Below are 24,662 nucleotides of genomic sequence, written 5' to 3' on the forward strand. Positions count from 1 at the left end.
CTCGCTGGTTGTTTGCTTCGAACGGGCAGCGTCATCGAGCTAGTCTAACCGCTGTTGGTAGAGTTATTACTATGATGCTAGTGATTGGCGTAGCAAAACGCCTTACATCACACCAGCTCGATGCCGGCCCAGTCGTTGCTATTCGACATGTTGTTACTAAAGCACTTTCACAATCGTTAACTTGCATTTTTCTCTGTTTCTTGCCGTGAATCACTTTTTGTTTCTCATCAGACGAAGGCACCCTTGGAACGGAACCAAACACCGTTTCACTGAGGCGTGAAATTCCTATCCGTGACTACAACGACAATACCCCCACGTTCATTGGACGGCCGTACAGTGCGTCGATAAGCGAGTCTACCAAACCGGGAAGCATCGTTAAAATCAGTCCCGATATCATCGTTACAGATCTGGACGAAGGCATGAATGCAGATGTAAAACTATCCTGCTATCTCGATCCTTCGAAGGAGAACGACGACATCTGTGAGGTATTCGAAGTTAGAACTGAAAAAATTGCACAGGGCAAATTTGGTGCACAAATTATTCTTAAGAAAACATTAGATTTCGAAACGAGACCGTCCTATATTCTAACTATTCAAGCCAAAGATGGGGCAATCGGTAATCCACTCAAATCAAATGCAACCGTTGCCATCACAATAATCGACGTACAGGATCAGCCCCCGGTATTCATTAATGCACCGTACTCAGCATCAATACCGGAAAACACTCCCGAAGAAACGACCGTCCTTGTCATCAATGCAACAGATGGTGACACCGGAAGTCCTCGACCAATAGTACTTTCATTGGAAAACGATCCGATGAAGCACTTTGCTCTTAAATTCATTGGCAATCCACGAGGTGGCGTTGCCGAATTAATAACCACAGATCGGGCTCTCGATCGAGAAGATCTAAAAATTATTCGCAATGGAGGCGCGTACACTTTCTCCGTTCGTGCTACGGAACTTATTAATAATGAAGTGCCAGGAGACTCGACCAGCTCCCAAATAACTATCGTTCTAACAGACGTCGATGACCACAACCCAGAGTTCAATAAACCGTCATTCGAAGTTTCAATACCGGAAAACCTAGAAAATGAGGCCCCTCTACCAGATCTGGCCATAGTAGTCACCGATTTGGATCTCGGTGCCAACAGCAGATATACGCTGTCATTGAGAAATATTCACAACTCAGAAGGAGTTTTTTCAGTATCTCCGAGACAAGGCGAAGGCCGCACACCGGTCGTGGTCAAAGTAAAAGACACCTCCAAGTTAGACTATGACGTGCAGGACGTCAATCTTAGAAAGTTCGTTTTCGACATTGTTGCTTCCGTCAATGGATTGGAAAAATCTAAAACTCAGGTTACATTACATCTGCAGGACGCAAACGACAACTCACCCATCTTTCCACGCTCGAACTATAAACTGCAAGTTAAAGAAAACTCTCCAAAAGGATTCAAAATTGCAAACATCACAGCAATTGATCATGACACCGGAATGTTTGGCAGATTAATCTACATGATGAAAGGATTCGGTGCAGACTCGTTTTATACTGATCCCACAAAAGGCGGTGTATACGTAAATCATAATCTAGATTACGAATCACAGAAAAGCTACAGTTTAGCACTAGTGGCTATAGATGGAGGAGGTCGAGAAACTAATGCGAATCTGTTGATTGACATCATGGATGTCAACGATAATTATCCCGCTTTCGAGTCACTTGAATACACCAGAACGATCCGTGAGGGAGCAACCGAATTTGAACCTCAATTTTTCGTCCATGCCACCGATCAAGATGGTCCACAACAAGGTGGTGGCAAGGTAACCTACTCAATCGAATCCGAGAATAGTATTTCCGGTCACGTTTTCTCAGTGGATCCGGTTAGTGGTGAAATCAAAATTACTCGTCCGGTAAACTCGATGGACACTGAACGTGGACAATATGAACTGATATTGGCAGCCACCGATCATGGAGTTCCTCCGCTCAAAAATGATACTAGAGTTTTGGTGCGTGTTGGAATTTCCGGTAACCAGAGGCCAATCTTTAAAGGATTGTTTTCCAACGGCATGAATGATATTCCCGGGCCTCCAAGCTACCGGGTAAGCATTCCGGAGAATGCTCCTGCTGAGTACGTCGTAGCTAACGTGAGCGCTACGGATCCGGACGGAATCGATGATTTGCTAATGTACAAAATCGTTGGAGCGAGTGATAATTTTAAAATGAATGATCAGTAAGTATTATGTGGTCTCTTACTGCTCAATTATTTATACAATTGTTTTTTTTTATTATAGCACCGGCCAGATTACTGTTGCACGGGACACCCGTTTGGATCGAGACAGCAATCCGGAAAGTTACACCATTGTAGTGAACGCCATCGATGCTGGATTTCCGATTCCGGAAACGGCAACCACGACGGTGTATGTCAAAATTCAAGACGTCAACGATAAACCGCCAAAGTTTTCCCAGCAATCGTATACGGCATACGTTTCCGAACGCACCAGCATTGATTCTGAGGTGATCAGAGTAACTGCCAGTGATACTGATTTGAATGCTAAGATATTATATTCAATCGTTGAACCTATAACTGCCAAAACAAAAGCCGGAATCCCGCTGCTGTCAACTTCGCCATATGACTACACAACAGCTTTTCGCATCAGCGAAGATGAGGGGGTTATCTATGTGAACAATACCCTGGACTACAACTACGCTGCTGTGATCACTCTAACAGTTCGCGCGGTCGACGTCAATGCCGAATACAACGTCGACATGCAACAAGACCGTGCTGAGGTTACAATGTTTGTGCAATCCTTTAAGGATACGAACCCAATTTTCAAAAACAAAGGATGGAATACTGTACGACCGAAAATTGAAGTTAGAATCAAGGAAGAGCTACCAATAGGAAGTGTTGTAATGAAAATAGAAGCGGAAGATCCAGTAGCCGACATTCCAATTATGGATTTCGAACTAGTAATGCCTGACGTCGATGGATGCTTCAGTCTAAACGAAAAAACTGGAGATGTCATTCTAAATAAACGTCTAGACTACGAAACAGCCAATAAAACAAACATCGGTTTTGTGGTACGAGCCATGACGAGCAACCGTAAGCGACAATCTTTGGCTTACGTCAATGTCACTTTGGAGAACGTTAACGACAATGCGCCTATGTTCGAAAAAGAAGTCTACCGGGTGACCGCCATGGAATCCGATCGATTCCCGCACCAGATAGTCACGGTTAAAGCGGCCGACAGTGACGCTGTTTTAAGTGAGCAGGACAAAGTGTCGGGCTTCAACAAAGTGTGGTACAGCCTAGCAGGTTCACATGCAAACTTGTTCACAATCGACAACAAGACCGGTACAATCGGTATAGCGAAAGGACAAAGCTTAGATCGAGAAAAACAATCGGTTCTGAAGCTATCGGTCATCGCGGAAGATATGCCGGGAAAGGCCAGTGATGCCAAACGAGGCTACGCGGAGGTTATTGTTGATGTGTTGGATGTCAATGACAATGCGCCAATTTTCGGCCAGAAATCGTACACGGCCGTCATTCCGGAGAATGTACTAGCCGACACGTTCGTGATTGTCATAACGGCTCACGATCCGGACGAAGGTCCAGGCGGAGAGGTGCGCTATGAATTCCTCAACGAAGGAGAAGCCAATGGTGAGTAAGAAAAGCTGCATGATTTTCAAACCAAAAAGATAACAATTTTCTGTACTAATAACACGGTGCTGCAGTGAATAAGAACTTCTGATGTGACATAGTATTGGTTGTAGGTCTTTTTGAGTGTAACTTCCTTCCTCAGCATCCTACAAACACCCCTTAATACTATTTTTTGGACCTCAGGCAATATTTTTTAAACTTAGTCATCCCTCAATTAGTTTTTCTAGAATAACGACTCGTTTTTGAATATCTAATAATAAATATATTGATGATTACAAGTATTTTAGAGCCAGTGCGGTTTGTTTGATTGGAACGATGTCTTCGGCCTAGTTGTAGTAGTAGTTTCGTTTTCCCAAATAAAGAATTTCTTTGAACCTTTTTATAAATCTTGAACAATGAAAGCACAAAAAATAAGAAAAAAATTGAAAAAAAAAATAGGTGAAAACATAAAACATTGTATTCATTTTAGAACTAATCATGACAAATGCATAAAATATATTAATATATCTGAAGCCCTAATTTTCACTTTACCAAAACAGTCAAAACATAAAGAATCGGTTGAAAAATGACCCAGTTAAAAATAAAAATGTTAGGTAAAGTTCGAAAACGGGTATTTTTAAAAGAACAAAATAATCATCTACAACTTCACTGAAAACACTATACCTATCAAACAAACAAATTTGTCCGTATTCAACATAGATGAGTCCTGTCCACTTCTTGACATTTTCAGGGCAATTTGAAATAAGCCACCATGTGATTACACAGAGCAACAATTTTTTGTCTTGGCTTCTATGTATGATTTTTTTATGAAGTTTGATGTGAAAATAAATTCACCCGAGTTTAAACATATTTCAACTTAGGGGCAACAATGACTCCATTTTAAATTTTTTAGAAATCGGAAATTTGTTTGTTTTAAGACCAAATATCGAAATTCTAAAAGTTTGTCCACATATTATCATCTTCTCACCCATCTCTAAAAAAACAGATCTTAAATCGAACAAAAACTGAGCTAAAAACTGTGATTCTACGAAGCCGGTTTTGGCATGGTTTTAGTATATTTCACATAGCAAAATAATATCGAGTATGTCTGCGTATTAGTGGTAATGCGCTAATATCTAAAAGTGGTAGTCAAATTATATCTTATATTGAGTAAAAAAGTCTCAGAAATTGATTGGTTGGTGTCTGATCTACGTAAAATGTCATAAACATGTCGATTTTGCCCCAACTTCCCTACAATACTAAAATAGGTTTATCTCGACGTTTAATTACCTTTTTTGAAATCTGTTTAACGTTACATCAAGAATGTAAGCGATACTTACAGATACAATAACAATTTGTCTTTACATGATCCTCTTCTTTTTGTGGGGAGTGGGTCGCATTTAACTTTATCGAAGACGCGATGATTCTGCCTCACAGCTGAAGCGAGATTTCTATGTTTTGACTGGCCCTGGCCAAAAATGCAACCCCCTCCCCGCAAAAGGGGGAGGATTATGTGAAGTTATTGTATCTCTGAGTATCGTTCACACTCTTGATATTACATTGAACAGATTTCAAATAAGTTAATCTAACGTCGAGAAGAACCTATTTTAGTATTGTAGGGGAATTGGGGCAAAATTGATATGTAGCTGACATTTTACGTGGATCAGACACCAACCAATGGATTTCTGAAACTTTTTTACTCAATATAAGATATAATTTGACTATCACCTCTAGATATTAGCGCATTACCATTAATGCTCAGACATACTCGATATTATTTTGCTTTGTGAAATATTCTAAAACCATGCCAAAACCGGTTTCGTAGAATTACCGTTTTGAGCTTAGTTTTTGTCGGATTAAAGATCTGTTTTTTTTTTAAAGATGGGTAAGAGGATGCTGATATGTGGACAAACTCTTAGAATTTAAATATTTGGTCTTGAAACAAGATGGCGTCTTAAAAACAACGAAAATTTCCAATTTCTCAAAAATTCAAAATGGCGCCATTGTTGCCCCTTAAGTTGAAATATGTTCAATCTCGGGGAAATTTGGTTTTGCATTCAAATACACAAAAAATTATATATTGAAACCAAGGCAGAAAAAAGTCAATTTTTGTTGCACTGTGTTATCATTCAAATTGAAGAAAAAAGGTGCAATGGTTTGTGAATAAAAATAATTGATTGAGCTATGGAATTATTAGGAACTGATTCGATTTCAACATTTTTGAACTTCTACTAATTGCTTGTTCGTTCTTGGTCAGGTAGCCAACAGTTTCAGTTTGATTACAATGAAATATTGACTTAGATAACATAACGCGAAGAATAGAAAATCCTTACTATCAGAGAGAGCTGATGTCAAAATGTGTTTGGCACGTGGGAATGATACTAATGAAGTAACATAACCTAAGCTTAGGTGGTACTGCCAGGTTGAATTTTTAAAATTTCACAAAAAAAACAAATTAGTTCAACTTTTCAACTTCCTCCAAAATGCAGGCCGTGAAGCCTAAATCCTAAAATTATTTGTCATGTATGCGATAATGGAATGATAGTGGAAAGTAACATTGCAAATAGAACCTTGCATACCAATCGTAAACAAAACTACATTGTATTTTAATCCTCACTAGGTCTTCTTCACATCAACCCGAAAACGGGCGAAATTAAAACAAAAGTTTTACTAACTGGAAAAGGACGTTCGGATCCGTACGAGTTGATTGTTCGCGCACAGGACAACGGCAGTCAGCTACCGAAGCAGCGCTCGTTATACAGTGACGTGACATTTACACTGTACATAGGTGACATTAGCGCCAACGACGGAATCCCGTTCTTCATCGCACCCAAGGTTGGACAGATAGCGAACGTGACCGAGGTAAGTCAATCGATTTTAACAAATTTCTATGAAACGCGTGTAACGATGATAAAGTGCACTCTCATATGGTGCTCGAATGTGTCAAAGATTAAACAACGCAACCGAGCAGAAGAATGGCACAGAAATTTGATTGATGACCACTGTTAGAAGCAGGGGGATTTTTAGGAGAAGGGGGAACAAATAACTGTTTTGACATGTAATTGATGAGTTTTGTTTTCTTCTTTCCACAGAATGCAACAATAGGCGCACCAGTATTTCAGGTTATTGCCAGTGATCCTGACAGCCCCGCAAGTCCGAGTGGGACGCTACGATATCGGATTCAATCGGATATCGAGGATGCAAAGTCGTTTAGGATTGACTCAAAGACTGGACTTATAACTACCACCAAATCACTCGATCGTGAAGTGAAATCTATGTATAATATTATTATTGAAGTCAGTGATATGGGAGAACCTCCACAAGCTTCAACAATTGTCTTGCGAATCAATGTGCTTGACATTGATGACCACAAACCACAGTTTAAGCGAGATGTGGATGCACAGCCAATAGAAATGATGGTACTAGAAGAACAGCCAGCTGGAGCAATTGTAGGTAATTTATCAGCGTTGGATGAGGACATTGACGAAAATGGTGCGATAGATTATGAATTTATAGAAGGCAACGAGTTGGAACTTTTTAAAATTTCTCGAACCGAGAGTAACGCTGCTATTATAACAACTACGAAGCCTCTGGATCGTGAAACACTAGAATCTGTGAGCCTTACGATCAAATGTTTCAAGTACAAGAATAATCCTTTATCGACCGCCTCTACATACAACAAGTACGATCGTTCCGAACAGAGGATCATCATTCGTATAGCGGATATCGATGATCACTTGCCTGAGTTTGAGAAAGAAAAGCAAACTGTAGGTATACGACACAACGTGCCAATCGATACTCCAATCGTTTCCTGCAAAGCGCATGACGAAGATCCGGGAGCAGCTCCAATCTTCTACAGTCTTCAAAATATAACGTTTGTTCCACAATTTTTCCGACGGGACAACCGAACTGAAGACCCGCGAGAAGTGTTTAGTTTGAATAATTCCACCTGCGAAATTCGTACTTCCCACAGCATGTCGGACTACGTCGATGGATTCTTCCAAGTCACCGTTAGGGCTAGTAACTCACACAGCGCAGATCGTCAAGTGGAAACCAATCTGAAAATTTTTGTCATACGAGATAAATCCTTGTTGCGATTTGTTTTCTCAAAACCGCCATCCGAAATCAATAGCGTGCTGGAAAGCTTTGCCTCTGAGATGCAGTCTAAGCTAACAGCGTCAAGCCTCGAACTGTCCGTGTTCGATGCTCAGGTTTTCGCTAAACCCGATCACAGTCTTGATTTCAGCTCTACAAGTTCCTGCTTTCAACTATCTCGTTCCGGGTCTGCACTATCACCACAGGAAATGCTCAAAATAATGGACAGCCAGGATATTAAAGATGCTCTGCTGGAAACTTATCTGAAATATTCGGTGCACAAAATCGATTCCTGTTCAGTTTCCCGTAAACCTCAAACAGCATCGCTTATAGCATCCTCTGGGACCTGGCTGGTGATACTGGCTGGACTGATAGGATTTGCAGCATTTGCTTCTACCATTACCGCATGTTGCTTAGCAAGAAGGTAGTATTTTGCTCCAGATATTGTTATTATTAACCAGAAATAATCGTTTTATTCGCAGATACAAATCTCAACTGCGAATGTCGACAGCCTCGCAACGCGTCGGAAGTTCCGATATTTACGGTAGTGCCACCCCGGTTTTGTATACTGAACCGATCTACGGGGTTCTGTAGCGCAAGCTGCACTATCGAACCCATCATAGTCTGTACAAAACAAGTCATATAAACAGTCATAGAAAATTTCGAAAATTTACCGCACAAAACGGCGTACGTTATTGGAGTTCGAACGACATGTCGAGCCTCATCACTGGACATCGCCGTATCAGCAGCCATTCCGGACGTGGATTTGATAACTAACGATGTTTTTAAACTTGCCCTACTATAACATGCTGCACCGATGAATCGGTGTTGAAGAGTGTGGCACGCCATAACCTTGAATTCGTGCGCCGTTAAAAATGTTAAGTTTTGACTAGAGCACGAGAGGAAACAGCACTCGTGCTAGTGTAAGCTATTTATTTTTTCTCCGTAGGACGTTTAAGAATTAGAAAACAGAACGTGTTGTTAATGGAAGTTTGAATGTACTGGGATAGATTTTGGGGTATGATTCGTTGAAGTACGCTGTATGAATGTCCACCAGAAACTGGAAGAGTGAATTGTGCGTGAGATTTGATTGTAAATACAGAGGCAAAACAATTGCAAATAAAGTAAGACTTTTAAAATTGGTATGTGTACATTTGTTAGCCCCTGAATGCTCCCTTAGTCAAGCCACTGGTGAAGTGGTTGTAAACAGAAGGTCTGTACGTGTCATGCATTAGAAACATTGTCTTCGAGACCTTTTGATGCTAAGACATATGTTATGCAATCACAATGCTTCAAATTATGCGTATTCTCGATTGAAACATTAATTTGGAAAATACACTTCCTTAATTTATTTAAATAATTATAATTTGATTTTAAAACACACAAAAAATAATAATTCAATTAGACTACTTGAAATAGTATATCTCATAATAGCTAACAACACTGTAAATTCCCATCTACGATTTGAAAACACACTTTAGCAGAAATATTTCGCTAATAAAATAAATAAATAGGTAAAAAAATATCGTATCGATACACTGTAACGGGTTTTTATGCTAAAACTATAGACTGTTTCGAAAATTATAAATACATCTTCTTTCATGGTTAAAACAAAAAATGCAGGATTTTTCGGGTCGTTTTATTCTGAAATATAGATAATAAGTGTTTTCTTTCCAGTTTCAATTCAAGTTGGGGTTATTTTTCGTAGGATACGCGAGCTCTCTAACATTTCTCTTAACACTACTCATAAGCTTTTGCACAGTGTGTTCTCCGACCATTTTTACCACTTTAAGCCAATCTTTTTTGAATTTTTCAACATTGTCCGCTGGTTTGTCATATTTCCTCAGCTTTGCCTAGGTCAAAGCCCAAAAAGTTTCAATAGGGCGAATTTCAGGGCAGTTTGGAGGATTTATCTCCTTTGGGACACATGTGACATTATTTGTTTTATACCACCCTAGTGCATCCTTAGAGTAATGGCAGGAAGCAAGATCGGGCCAAAAGATTGGAGGATTGTTATGCTGCTTAACCATGGGTAACAACCTTTTCTGCAAACTCTCTTTCACGTAAATTTTACCATTCATTGTGTCATTCGCAATGAATGGACGAGAATTTTCCCACATTCACAAATGACCTGCCAAACCATTACCTTCTTGCCGAATTTTTCGGTTAAATGACTTTCACTGGTCCAGGGACATACTTTCCCTTCGGTAATATATAAAATTGCGGTCCTGGCAGAGTCTTATAGTCCAGTTTTATGTAGGTTTCGTCATCCATGATAACACACCCCATATTTTCGGTCAGAAGTTTGTCATAAAGCTTCCGAGCTCTTGGTTTCACAGATTCAGCTTGTTTTGGATTTCGCTTTGGCTGCTTCTGCTTCCGACGGGTCTGCGGACCCATTCTTTCCTTGGCACGCATAACTTTACTCGCCGAGGTTCCAAGCTTTTTCGCCACATCTCGTACTGATACAGAAGGATGCCGCTTGTAGTATTCCTTAACCTTTTTGTCCATTGTGGGATCAACAGGCCCGGGTTTTCTACCACGTCTTGGGGCATCAGTAAATGTGCACTCTTCACAATACTTCCGCAATGCGGTTGAACTGCTTCGACACTTATACCTTCTTCTCTGGCTAATTTTCTCATAGAAAGACCACTCACGGTGCCCCTTTTGTGCACAATTCGCTATCTTTGCTCAGGAGAAAGGCCACGCATTTCCAAAATTGCGCACTAAATGTTAGAAAAAATGACAGCATCTGTTTCTTTTGGATGTAAACAACAGAACGCAGCCAACGTTTGGTTGGTCGTAAGTGTATTCATGATTTTCGAAACGGTCTTTAGCATGTTTTTTTTAAATCAGTAATTCGGTTTGTAGTTAGATGGGCACTCTAGTGTTTTTCAAATTGCCATAAATCATCTTCATGTATGCTATGTTTCGCTGAGCCAGGATATCACGAACTGGGCGTAGGGTAGTATTCCTCGGGCCCTGAAGAAGTCCAAAAGTAGGGTTCTGATGTCACGGAATTCAGCACACATTCAAACTACGTGTTCAATGTGATGATACCCCAATCCACAAACGCAATGATTACTGTCCATGAGCCCAATACGCAGTAGATGTGCATCTAACCCGTAGTGGTTGGAAATAATCCGAGACATCACGCGAATGAAGTCTCGTCCTACATCCAACCCCCAAAACTAAGGTTTGGTGGATACCTTGGGGATGATGCCGTGTAGCCACCTTCCCATTTTTTTTTTATCCCATGAGGTCTGCCAGTTAACAAGTGTGCTCTAAAGTGAAAGTTTTAAAAATTCATTGTAGGCAATTGGTCTATCGAAAAAATCACCGTTTGTTGCGCCCACCTTAGCCAAAGTATCTGCTTTCTCATTGCCCGGAGTGGAACAGTGAGAAGGAACCTACACTAAGGTAATCTGGAAAAATTTTTCGGATAATGCACTCAAATGTTCCCGTGTTTTCCCCAGGAAATACGAAGAGTGCTTTGCATTTTTCATTCTGGCTGAATCTTGGATGAAAAAAAGAACCATTTGCAATTTGATGTTCCTGGAAGTACTAGAAACTCCTTGCGAGGATTGAGCTTTGCCAATCCCGGAGGAGTTTGCTTCGGCTTTTTAATAGCACTTTTGGTTTTTAAAGTATCCGTCATTTCAGATGGGGATCTCCTTTGATCTTTCCGAGAAAGTTTAGGTGAAGAGAGATTTTTTCTTTTTCTAGACTCCCCGGATTCAGCAAAAGAGGCTTCTCCAACTGAATCGTCAAAGTCAGACTCATCAGTCGACAAAACCTCGAAAAGGTACGGGTAAACTAGTTTGGTGGCAGCGGTCTCTTTAAGCATTTCTGCGAAAGTGCGCTTTAAGCGCTCTTTCAGAGACTTGTCTTGGCGCTTTTTGCACGCGGGGTATGCAGACAGCTCATGCGGAGTCTGTCCACAATAGAGGCACTTTTCAGCACCTTTATCGCAGGCATCATCCGCATGATGTTCTCCGCATTTGCCTCAACGTTCTTTATTGCCGCAGTGGGTGGCCGTACGACCCAACTGCTTGCACTTGTGGCAGTTCATTACCCGCAGTACAAACACGCGCGGGTAGTCGCACCTTATCCACAAGCACATAGCTCGACAGAGCAGTCCCAGCGAGAGTCACGCGAAAAGAGTCTGATTGGGTGTAAGTTTTTACACCCTTGTCGAGCGATAAAAAATGCAATCGCTTGCAATCGAGTATCTGACTCTTGCAGAATTCATCGGACATGATTGTCGCTGCGCGTGAGCAAAAGTCGAACTAATTTATACACTGTTAATATGATATATACTTAACGTCAAAATCACTTGACGAAAAGGCCAAGACATGACTGCTGAAAGGTGAAACAATTTTTTCAGTATCCATGAGGATGACTGTACGGTGTTGCCATCCGAAAAATTATAATAATGTGGACGAATGTTTAGTTCTCAAACACGAAACTTTTCGGAAGAATCAAGAATTATCGGCGCATCATTTGATATTAAGCGTACCATCAGGGATTCCTAATAACCGCTATGAGCACGCTCTACAGCCAAGTTTTCCACTCTTGCCGAGGTTAATAAAGCAAAAATCGGGTGCCCCGGTGAACCTGACCATATGCACAATGGGTCTTAAACCTGTCCTGCGACATATCAAACTTTGAGTTTTGGTAAAATGGGACCTGAAAATAAATATAACCCCTCAATATAAACCCCCACTCTGACAGTAAATTTCACACTTTTCTTTCGTACTTTGAAGTGCAAAAATATGGCAATAGCATTATGTGCAAAAAATGACAATATCATTAATCTGCATGTTATCTTAAGCGTCGAGCCGACCAAACTGATACACCTTTTTCATATACAAATTTGAACAGCTCAACGATCGATGACGGACTATACACGATAAATCGGTTTTGCTCTTAGTGACAATTTTATGAGAATTTAAGTCATCCGATGGCAGCACTAACCGTCGGAAATCGGTCGTTTTCAAAATGTATGAAAAACATGGAAGTTAGGTATCTTGTTCTAGTTATCTGTGATTATATGTAATGCCTTAGCTTTCGACCGAAGGAAGACTACCCAGGGGCTCGGGGCCCGATGGATCAGGTCTTGTGAGGCAGCTTTTCCGACACGCGGCACCTTATTTCCGCCTGTATCAATAGAGATTCCGTCTCCAGAATCGCCCGAATTCATTTCTTCCTCGTCCATTTCGGACGGAAGAACCAAAACTGCAAGCCCAAATACACAACCGACACCGTAGATAAAAACCAAAAAATAAAAAACTACTTTTATTTGCTGTTTATCTGCAGCCTATTATTCCAGCAGCTACTGCTCCGTGCTGCAAATGGTAGTGCCGTCACCCGACGGTGCGGGGAACTTGATTCTGCTGCTTCCCTGCTGTCAAACGTCACAGCACCGAATCGCACCGAAAAATAACGCGCGCCGTACACAAGCCGTGTAACTAACAATGGATCGAACGATCGAGCGGACAATGCGCGTTGCTTAAAAAAGTCGCACAATTCAACATTGAAGCAGGCAAAATCGATCTAGACTCCTCTGTGGTTTACTTACTACTCAGATAAAATGGTGTTAAGAGAATTTTATGGATGCATTCTCAAGATAAATTTATCTCAAAGATGAGACCAACATAACTCATAGGGTGAATTGCGCTTACTGCTGATGAAGTTTTATGGAAGATTCTTCAAACATTCGTCAATTACTCTGAGAACTGTTGATTGATAGAAACCACAAATACTTCAAAACCCCTTAACAAAAATTGATAGATTCAGTAATGATATGATAAATCTACCATGAAACATAAATAAAACCAATCCGCTTTTGAATTGTTACTCAGGAAAAAAAAGTATATGGTGCTTCTATTTATTATAAATACTATTGGCGATGCAGAAATCTGCTATTTTTCATCCGTAACACTCATACCATAGATTAACAGACATAAAACTTTGAACTATCGGTCGTATGATACCAATACTTTACGTTAGTAACGCTAGCACCATCTGCTGTGCTTATACATACACTTAGGCTCTAGGAAACTTGCTCATGTAGGGTACCTTACCATATCTTACCTTTCCAAACAATCCCAAACCTTTGTTGTACATGAGAGTCGTCTCCATTCCACTCGGTCCATGGCTGCCGTATGCCAGCTCTGCAGTTCGCGTAGGGTTCGTAAATTGCCTTTCACATGTTCAATCCACCTTGCCCGCTGTGCACCTCTCCGCCTCGTCTCTGACGGATTGGTTCCAAGGACCATCTTTACCGGGCTGTCGTCCGACATCCTTACGACTTGCCCAGTAGGGTGGAACAAAAAATAAATATTAGCTCCCATGCACTTTTCGTGTTACTCATGGGTCCTGCAACAACTATGTAACTTCTCAGATCGATCGGTGGAACCCCTGATTTGCGCCCGATTTTTAAAGTTCCCATACGATTTTATATGGGAAAATCCACTTTTTCAAAACTTATCCTATAGAAATTTCCAGTTGGCTCCTAAAAATATATCAATACATGATATTTGTAGGAAATTTTCCTGGTAATAATTCTTCTGAAGACTGTAAGGCGCTACAAAATTTAAAGAAAAAGTTATTCACCTTAAACTGATCGAATGTCTGACGAACGGCTCAACATTGAATTTTTCCAGCAACACTGCATGCTGCTGTTGCAAACTCAGCAACGTGATGAGAAACAGTTTCGCGTAGAATTAAGCTTGAAGGCGTGATTTTGTGCTCATAGTATCTTCGGAGAAAATGCTTAGAATATCAATCCCTATATTTTGATAGTATTCGTTGTGTGGTTTATACCCCTAAAAGTGTGAAATCAGCTTTTTAAACACCCCTACGTAGTGAAAAACATTCTCGTGTAGGATTAAGCTTGAAGGTATGATATTTTGCTCACGTTATCTTCATTATCGGAGAGCTTGCTTAGAACAATAACTATCAAGTTTTAATGTAGATTGATTACTCCCCCTAAAAGAGGGAAATAAGCTTTCTAAACACCCACGTCGTGTGACAACTTGCCAATTTAATAGATCATACCCAGGTGTCTTTCAGAAAGGAGTTTGGTAGATACATAGCTACAATTTGCGCAGATACATAGCCAGCAGGTCACTACGAACCAATGAGGTATGCACAGGTGAGGAAGAAGAAGACATTCGTCTGTTCTAGTAGCGAAAAAAGGCAAACAGAAGCAGGTGTTTGGATTGTGACGTAGATCTCGGTCAACAAGCAAATGCCATTTGAAACCGGGCATGTCCAAACCCACCACACCACTGCGTGTGTGTTTTAAGCGATGCCACGGAGGGTATTTTCATTGCCCTTCAGTGCTTATACAAAACGGAAACCCACAGTGTTCTAAATAAAACAGCCCTTCAGAAGCTTCGGCTGACACAGGCCCAAGTGTTCCCGACTTCGTGAGCCCGCTTGCTGACACGTGTTTTTTCAAACGCTTCATTTTTACAAAAGTAAATATGTTATGTGGATACTTATCGACTGTGACGTACAACTCGGGGGAGGATTTTCGGCTATTCAGTCTATTTAGAGCAGCTAAACGATGTTTCGCTTCTACTATCCGACGTTTCGATGATTTATTTCATCTTTTTCAAGGATTCTGGAATGTTTTACATAAAAATTTTGTTATCTATACATAAATTGCATGTTGTGTTTGACTTACAGAGGCTATATCGTTTGTTGTTAATGTATGTATGCATGTAGTAATATTTGTCCTAATCTGTTTTCCTTACTAAAATGGCGTCAATTCTAACTATTGTCAAGATATATTATAAATTAAGCTTATTTGGATTATTATTTTAACACTACTCACTATAATTTGTTATAACTTTATTTTCGCTATGTCTGTTTAAACTACTTATTTGTTACCGGGCGAAAAAACGGGTCAGTACGGTTCAATTTGGCTTAAGCGTTCTATTTTAGCGTTGGTTTATCGTTTGCTTTGCTATCTGTACACTGTGTTGGTGTGTGGCAACTATGTTAGCTGATTTGACGTTTATGGATGAATGTATAACAGTTTTATTTAGCTGTGTTTTTAAGTGTGTGTATTACTCCTGCATACATCGAATTGAGTCCCTGTGTGTCTGTACGTTTGTTTATGCTGTTTTCGGTTGTCATAATATGGCATACTTCTAAGTACGGTAGTGACTGTTGATTCTTATATTTATCTAGGATTTTGGTGTGGTTCAAGTCGAACCGATGGTTTAACGTTATGCTGTGATTCATTAGTGCGGTTTTCTCCTTCAGTGTGGCTATTTGTGTATCCGTGTAATCAGTGTCAGTGGTGGTGGCTGTTTTTTCTGCTAATAACTTGTCCAGTGCATTGTAGTGTGTTTTATGTCCACTAATTCTCGTTTTTAGTTTGTTTGTTGTCATTCCAATATAGCATGCTTCGCAGTTTATGCAAGGTATGCTGTAGATGACGTTGCTTTGGAAGTCGTTGGTTACGGGATCTTTAACTTTGGTGAAAAGCTTACCTACGGTATTTATGTTATGTGTTGCCAGTCGTATGTTGGGGTATTCATTTTTCAGCTGCTTGTCTATTTTATGAGACAAGTTCGGTATGTATGTTATAGAGCGGTAAGTATTTTCCAGGTTTTGCGAGTTGTTCGGCAGCGGTTCAGCGATGTTATTGTGTTGTTGTTTCCGGTTTATAAGTCTGCGCCGTAGACCTTTCGGGTAGCTATTGAGATTGAGTTGTTTGTCGATGATTGCATTAATTTCTGCATCTTCCAGGTTTGTAGACAGGCGTTGTACTCTGTTGATGAAATTCGTTGCAACATTGATTTTTTGGTGCAACGGGTGTTGCGAATTGTAGTTGAGGAATCTTCCACTTGCGATAGGTTTCATGTACCATTCTGTTTTAATCTGTTGGTCGTCGGTTCGGATAATATCAAGAAATTCGGAAATTCGGAGCATATCAAGAAATGGAATACGCTTATCTATTTCTAGCTCGTACGTAAACTGTATGTGCGGGTTGTGGTTGTTGAAAATGTCCATAACCTGTTGTATTTTGTCAGGGGGGATCGACATCAATAAATCGTCCACATATTTCCAAATGAATGGTGGTTTAAAATCTAGTATTCGTAGTACGGAATCCAGTAGATTTTCCATTACTAGTATTTTTTGTTAGCTGATTTGACGTTTATGGATGAATGTATAACAGTTTTATTTAGCTGTGTTTTTAAGTGTGTGTATTACTCCTGCATACATCGAATTGAGTCCCTGTGTGTCTGTACGTTTGTTTATGCTGTTTTCGGTTGTCATAATATGGCATACTTCTAAGTACGGTAGTGACTGTTGATTCTTATATTTATCTAGGATTTTGGTGTGGTTCAAGTCGAACCGATGGTTTAACGTTATGCTGTGATTCATTAGTGCGGTTTTCTCCTTCAGTGTGGCTATTTGTGTATCCGTGTAATCAGTGTCAGTGGTGGTGGCTGTTTTTTCTGCTAATAACTTGTCCAGTGCATTGTAGTGTGTTTTATGTCCACTAATTCTCGTTTTTAGTTTGTTTGTTGTCATTCCAATATAGCATGCTTCGCAGTTTATGCAAGGTATGCTGTAGATGACGTTGCTTTGGAAGTCGTTGGTTACGGGATCTTTAACTTTGGTGAAAAGCTTACCTACGGTATTTATGTTATGTGTTGCCAGTCGTATGTTGGGGTATTCATTTTTCAGCTGCTTGTCTATTTTATGAGACAAGTTCGGTATGTATGTTATAGAGCGGTAAGTATTTTCCAGGTTTTGCGAGTTGTTCGGCAGCGGTTCAGCGATGTTATTGTGTTGTTGTTTCCGGTTTATAAGTCTGCGCCGTAGACCTTTCGGGTAGCTATTGAGATTGAGTTGTTTGTCGATGATTGCATTAATTTCTGCATCTTCCAGGTTTGTAGACAGGCGTTGTACTCTGTTGATGAAATTCGTTGCAACATTGATTTTTTGGTGCAACGGGTGTTGCGAATTGTAGTTGAGGAATCTTCCACTTGCGATAGGTTTCATGTACCATTCTGTTTTAATCTGTTGGTCGTCGGTTCGGATAAGGAGCATATCAAGAAATGGAATACGCTTATCTATTTCTAGCTCGTACGTAAACTGTATGTGCGGGTTGTGGTTATTGAAAATGTCCATAACCTGTTGTATTTTGTCAGGGGGGATCGACATCAATAAATCGTCCACATATTTCCAAATGAATGGTGGTTTAAAATCTAGTATTCGTAGTACGGAATCCAGTAGATTTTCCATTACTAGGTCGGCTAGCGCTGGGGACAAAGGGTTCCCCATGGCAGTTCCGAAGATCTGTTGGTAGTGCTGATTATTATAACGGAAGTAGCTCGAGTCTATACAAAATTCAACTATTTCTAAGAACAAATCCAAGTTAATGTTGGTATTTTGCTTAATTTGATTCCAGTTGTTGATTATGTCGTGCATAACAAGGTCTTTGGGTATTGACGTGAACGCAAAACCTGGAAAATACTTACCGCTCTATAACATACATACCGAACTTGTCTCATAAAATAGACAAGCACCTGGAAAAAGAATACCCCAACATACGACTGGCAACACATAACATAAATACCGTAGGTAAACTTTTCACCAAAGTTAAAGATCCCGTAACCAACGACTTCCAAAGCAACGTCATCTACAGCATACCTTGCATAAACTGCGAAGCATGCTATATTGGAATGACAACAAACAAACTAAAAACGAGAATTAGTGGACATAAAACACACTACAATGCACTGGACAACACATAACATAACAACTTGGATTTGTTCTTAGAAATAGTTGAATTTTGTATAGACTCGAGCTACTTCCGTTATAATAATCAGCACTACCAACAGATCTTCGGAACTGCCATGGGGAACCCTTTGTCCCCAGCGCTAGCCGACCTAGTAATGGAAAATCTACTGGATTCCGTACTACGAATACTAGATTTTAAACCACCATTCATTTGGAAATATGTGGACGATTTATTGATGTCGATCCCCCCTGACAAAATACAACAGGTTATGGACATTTTCAACAACCACAACCCGCACATACAGTTTACGTACGAGCTAGAAATAGATAAGCGTATTCCATTTCTTGATATGCTCCGAATTTCCGAATTTCTTGATATTATCCGAACCGACGACCAACAGATTAAAACAGAATGGTACATGAAACCTATCGCAAGTGGAAGATTCCTCAACTACAATTCGCAACACCCGTTGCACCAAAAAATCAATGTTGCAACGAATTTCATCAACAGAGTACAACGCCTGTCTACAAACCTGGAAGATGCAGAAATTAATGCAATCATCGACAAACAACTCAATCTCAATAGCTACCCGAAAGGTCTACGGCGCAGACTAATAAACCGGAAACAACAACACAATAAAATCGCTGAACCGCTGCCGAACAACTCGCGAAACCTGGAAAATACTTACCGCTCTATAACATACATACCGAACTTGTCTCATAAAATAGACAAGCAGCTGAAAAATGAATACCCCAACATACGACTGGCAACACATAACATAAATACCGTAGGTAAACTTTTCACCAAAGTTAAAGATCCCGTAACCAACGACTTCCAAAGCAACGTCATCTACAGCATACCTTGCATAAACTGCGAAGCATGCTTTATTGGAATGACAACAAACAAACTAAAAACGAGAATTAGTAGACATAAAACACACTACAATGCACTGGACAAGTTATTAGCAGAAAAAACAGCCACCACCACTGACACTGATTACACGGATACACAAATAGCCACACTGAAGGAGAAAACCGCACTAATGAATCACAGCATAACGTTAAACCATCGGTTCGACTTGAACCACACCAAAATCCTAGATAAATATAAGAAACAACAGTCACTACCGTACTTAGAAGTATGCCATATTATGACAACCGAAAACAGCATAAACAAACGTATAGACACACAGGGACTAAATTCGATATATGCAGTAATACACACACTTAAAAACACAGCTAAATAAAACTGTTATACATTCATCCATAAACGTTAAATCAGCTAACATAGTTGCCACACACCAACACAGTGTACAGATAGCAAAGCAAACGATAAACCAACGCTAAAATAGAACGCTTAAGCCAAATTGAACCGTACTGACCCGTTTTTTCGCCCGGTAACAAATAAATAGTTTAAACAGACATAGCGAAAATAAAGTTATAACAATTTATAGTGAGTAGTGTTAAAATAATAATCCAAATAAGCTTAATTTATAATATATCTTGACAATAGTTAGAATTGACGCCATTTTAGTAAGGAAAACAGATTAGGACAAATATTACTACATGCATACATACAATAACAACAAACGATATAGCCTCTGTAAGTCAAACACAACATGCAATTTATGTATAGATAACAAAATTTTTATGTAAAACATTCCAGAATCCTTGAAAAAGATGAAATAAATCATCGAAACGTCGGATAGTAGAAGCGAAACATCGTTTAGCTGCTCTAAATAGACTGAATAGCCGAAAATCCTCCCCCGGGAAATATTGCAGATGGTTGTATGCGATGACTACCGTCAAGCTATCAATTATTATATCATTGTCGATCTCGTCGTGGCAACCAATGCTTGTGTGTTCCCCGAAACTGCAAGCCATCGATTGCTTCATGTGCCGAAGTTAGGAAAGTTGAAAAACGAATGGCTCTCCGGTGCTTTGTCTTTAGCTAACGACGGAGGGTAATACAAATATCCCTGCGTGGTGTGTTTGTTAGCAGAATTATCAGTAATAAAGAATTTAGTTTGAGCCAAAGATGTTGATATTTTCAACAGACAGCGGTTTGCAATCAACACGGGGAGCTAAAAAAAAACTTTGAAAACCTACCCTTTTCCAGTTGTTTCGGATCTTTCAGCGGCCCACCTTGATGCCCGCTCAACCAACATCCCGTCCAAAGATCAATACTCTCTCTTTCTCTTTTTCAATAGACTTCATTTACGGTGGTTCGTAGTGACCTGCTGGTCATGTATCTGCACAAATTGTCCCATACAACTGTGTCCCAGTCTATTGCCCAGCCCACCGCAATCTGCCAATAGATAGATTGCTCCCCAAATTATGCGCGATTTCCTGGTATAATGTGCCGATCAATATCTATGCTGGTATCGTTGTTGGCAGCTACCAGTGAGTCCGGGTACTTCGTGTCAACCATCTTGATTTAATCACCAGCCACTTGAACTCAGGATGGGAGGTTAGCACTGTCTCCTCGTGAACCCCTTCCTTTCATGTACTTCGTCTTCGATGCATTTTTGACCAGTCCAATCTGTTTGGCTTCGGCCTTTAGTCCGATGTACGTATCCGCCATCTGCGCAAAGGTCCGAGAACCAATTGATATCATCGGCGAAGCTGAACAGTTGGACCGAGTTTTGGAATATCGTGCCGCTTATATTCATCCCCGTTCTTCCAACTTTCTTGAAACTCCTCGAGTTTCGAAGGGGCTCGAGAATGCCCCCGATACTCAAACTACACACATTGCTCGATCCATCGTCGCTTTGACCTCGTTAGGTCATTCGGAAATCCGTATTCGCGCATAATTTGCCATAGCTGGTCTCGATCGTCGTATGCCGATTTGAACTGCTTCGCAAATGGTGATAGTCGACGGCAGATTATTTGAGAGAGTACCTTGTAGGTGGTGTTCAGCAGAGTGATTGCCAGGCAATTACAGCACTCCAGTTTGTTGCCCTTTTTTGTATATGGGACTCACAATACCTTCCATCCACTGCTTCTGCCTACTCGTTCTTTCTACTAAGTCTTGACAATGATCCAGTGCACGGCTCGAGCCAGTATTTCTCCAGCATTTTTCAACAGCTCGCTGGGAACTCCAGGCCCACTCTAGCTGCTTTATTGTTAATCAACCGGCCAATCGCCTCCTGGTACAGCTCTTCCATCGCTACGCGATCTAAGTCCTCTTCCTGGTGCTTCTTCCTTGGGAGGACTGAGTTTTAGCTGTTCCGTGCCCGTCGTTATCATTTTACGTCCGCTGTCGTACGGTGTTGCAACATTCTCGCCCATGGTGTGTTCTTCTCTTGAACTAACTGTTTGCGTTCGCTGTCAAACCAGTCATTACTATGAGTCGGTGAATCGGATCCTATGGCGAATCGAATGCGCCTCCAGCTGTCTTCAAAAGTAGCTTCGCCAAACTGCTCTTCCGTGGGTAACGCTGCCTCCAGCTGTTATGCGTATTTCTGTGCAACCCCGGCAGCGTTTGACTTCGGCGGGTGTCGATACCATCGAGAGTTTTAAGCACATACACACAGCTAGTAGGTAGTGGTCCGAATCTATATTCGCACTACGGTCTGTTGGCCGGGTGATCTACAGGATTTTGTGGATATCTTTACGGGGGGAGATACTTCGGGCTACCATACCACGGGTTCACGCACCGTTATCTGGCCCGATTACCAGTCTGAACATAGCCTCCCGTTCTACCTGTCCATTTATGTCCTTAATGACGACTTTAACGTCCCGTCGCGGGCAGCTGTCGTAGACCTGTTCCAGCTGCGCGTAGAACGCTTCCGCTTCGCTTACAATCGTAGTCCTTATTCCATTGCCTAGATTCATAGCGATTGTTCCAATGCGTATTATCTCTTACGTTGTTTGTAACTTGTTGTTTTCCGGGGTGACTCGTTGGCTCCCCATCCCCTGTCTCACCAGGGGACCCTCGTGATAGCTCCGTTTAAAATCCCTTGCTGACACCAGCTCATGTAGGGTAACGGGGGTATTTTGGCCCACCCGGTAACCTTTGCCACATTGTATCTGATAAATTCAATGAATATAAAAAAGTATGTATGCACCACCATTATTTTGAAATTAATTCACACACATTCAAAATCATGCCTGAGTCGACTCAAAGTCAAGAGGATGTGATAATATGCAATTCAACTTCCGAAAGCTATTATAACAAATATTTATGCTTTTGATAAATTTCATTGTTTTAGTAACACCAAAGAAACAGTTTGTATACTCTAACAAGTGGAAAAAAGTAAAAAAGTAATATGTTTGTTGGCCGAAATATGTTTGTCTTTGTCCAGAACGAAGATATCTTGGCCATACCAACTAACAAAGCTTTGACAGCTCTTTGTTTACCATTCGGTCGTTGCGCGCTGGACGGAGAAGCGGCTTGTAGCGATTAACAGGTTAGTAAATCATGATTCATTACATTTAACCAAGGAAATGGCAGTCTTATCTAAACTTTACACGATTGACAGTCGCCCACGTTTCGGGGCTTTATTCAAAATACATCCCCGAGGCAGATGCCCTGAAAAAATATACCTACCACTTTAGTCAGGAAGACTCGTCACTCTTTTGAAATTCATAGAAATTTGGAAATTTTAAGGATTTAGGATTAGGATTTTTCAATAAATTGCTACAAAGTACACTAAGATCGCTTTTTACGCCTTTTTTTTACGTGGGTTTTTTACGCGACTTTTTTTACGCGGATTCCGGAATTTACGCGGTTTTTTTTGCGCGGATTTCGGTTTCTCTTCACTCGGATTGCAGAATTAACGCTGGTTTTTTCACGCGGATTGCGGAATTTACGCGGTTTTTTTCTACGCGGATTCCGGAATTTACGCGGGTTCCGAAATTTACGCGGATTCCGGAGTTTACGCGATTTTTTTTTTACGCGGCACGTATCCACGCGTAAAAAGCGACTTTAGTGTATGTTAAAATAGTCACTTAGTTTATGTCAAAAAAGTGTTTTAGTTTTCATAAAATTGTGCAATCACTCCCTGAAGCGGTCTTGCATACCCTCGTAATACCCTATAAGAATATTGATATATTGATTGTTTTGATATAGTGACTGGACGTCTATTCAGCCATGCTGCAGAGTAGTGTGGAGCAAATGTTCGCATTTCTCATTCTGAAACATGCAGAAAAAAACTGGCAACACTTATGGGCTTGTAACATTATAACGTCAGTTGATCACACATATGAATACAAAAACGTTTGTAGGTACTCGAACCTACCGACAAGGAGATGTCTTTGGACGATCGAATGATTGCTGTCTTTGACGGTCTAAATGTAACCAAATTTATTGCAATATAGGGAACTGCTCCATTATTCATTCCAGCCCATATATTCATCTCATACAACATGAAAACACAATTGAAAACAGGAAAAAACGCATATTTTCTAACTAAACCAATCTGCTAATCCATGGAATGGATTCTTCTTAGTTCACTTTAGATTCCTCATAAAGTATAATCCTCAAAAACTCACTTAAAAGCACTGAATTTGATATTATAGTCGGGCATCCGCACTCAAAAACTCATTTAATTAAATCACCTACCTCAGAAAGCAAAATCCGCGCATTGTTCTACAACTACAACTCTATAAGACTACAACGGGACTCGTTCAGCAGCCAACCAAAGTTTTTTTCATCACTAGCGGACCACTATTTAAATTAATCACTTATCAAAATCACTCACTACACTAAGAATACTTTATTCTTTGAAATGTTCACCTCAAATTTCCTAAAACAAGCTTGAATTAGCAGAAATATATGAGATGAAACTCTTTCAATTCCTAAATTTCATCTCTTTTCACTGCATTGAAGAAAATCAAAAGTTGCCAAATCAGTTTCCGTTAATACGAAAAAATCATATTGAAAATGTTGAATTATTCCGACATAATTGGCATAAATCTACAGCGCTGTAGTGGTTACCTAGGTTACCAATTTTGCACGTAAACAACTACAGCGGATATCTAGGTAACCTACTACGACGGGCTGCGGCTACGTTCATTCATGATAATGTGATTCATTCATGATTAACAGTGTGATGAATATGGGGGCGTCGTGAGATGAATAATTGAGCAGTGATTCAAATTTTGAGATGGATATGGAAGCGTTGTGAAAAATGGTTTGTTTTACAAAATTCAGGATAAA

General features: G+C 40.4%; 4 protein-coding genes across 4 annotated transcripts in view; 2 read left to right on the forward strand and 2 right to left on the reverse strand.

Moving 5' to 3' along the window:
• LOC129724502 (cadherin-23) overlaps window positions 1–9,194 on the forward strand; it is a 46,723-nt gene extending 37,529 nt beyond the window's left edge. Inside the window, exons 3-7 of the mRNA XM_055679456.1 lie at window positions 232–2,224; window positions 2,286–3,652; window positions 6,252–6,493; window positions 6,724–8,150; window positions 8,209–9,194. Coding sequence (XP_055535431.1) covers window positions 232–2,224; window positions 2,286–3,652; window positions 6,252–6,493; window positions 6,724–8,150; window positions 8,209–8,320 — 5,141 coding nt within the window. The 3' untranslated portion in view covers window positions 8,321–9,194. The remainder of the gene's footprint in view (window positions 1–231; window positions 2,225–2,285; window positions 3,653–6,251; window positions 6,494–6,723; window positions 8,151–8,208) is intronic.
• A 6,584-nt stretch (window positions 9,195–15,778) lies between these two features.
• LOC129719750 (uncharacterized) lies at window positions 15,779–16,873 on the reverse strand. Its single transcript, XM_055671149.1, has one exon. The coding sequence runs from the start codon at window positions 16,871–16,873 to the stop codon at window positions 15,779–15,781; it is 1,095 nt and encodes a 364-aa protein (XP_055527124.1).
• A 54-nt stretch (window positions 16,874–16,927) lies between these two features.
• LOC129719751 (uncharacterized) lies at window positions 16,928–18,040 on the reverse strand. Its single transcript, XM_055671151.1, has one exon. The coding sequence runs from the start codon at window positions 18,038–18,040 to the stop codon at window positions 16,928–16,930; it is 1,113 nt and encodes a 370-aa protein (XP_055527126.1).
• Window positions 18,041–18,615: 575 nt separating this feature from the next.
• Window positions 18,616–19,746, forward strand: LOC129719752 (uncharacterized). The gene has a single exon (XM_055671152.1). The coding sequence runs from the start codon at window positions 18,616–18,618 to the stop codon at window positions 19,744–19,746; it is 1,131 nt and encodes a 376-aa protein (XP_055527127.1).
• The last annotated feature ends 4,916 nt before the right edge of the window (window positions 19,747–24,662 follow it).

The sequence above is a fragment of the Wyeomyia smithii genome, chromosome 2 (genome assembly GCF_029784165.1).
Source record: "Wyeomyia smithii strain HCP4-BCI-WySm-NY-G18 chromosome 2, ASM2978416v1, whole genome shotgun sequence".
In the NCBI taxonomy this organism is placed as follows: Eukaryota; Metazoa; Arthropoda; class Insecta; order Diptera; family Culicidae; genus Wyeomyia; species Wyeomyia smithii.

Excerpts from the sequence above, each read along its gene's own strand:
- LOC129719750 (XM_055671149.1), bottom strand. The coding sequence starts at position 16,873 with ATGGAAAATCTACTGGATTCCGTACTACGAATACTAGATTTTAAACCA.
- LOC129719751 (XM_055671151.1), bottom strand. The coding sequence starts at position 18,040 with ATGGGGAACCCTTTGTCCCCAGCGCTAGCCGACCTAGTAATGGAAAAT.
- LOC129719752 (XM_055671152.1), top strand. The coding sequence starts at position 18,616 with ATGGGGAACCCTTTGTCCCCAGCGCTAGCCGACCTAGTAATGGAAAAT.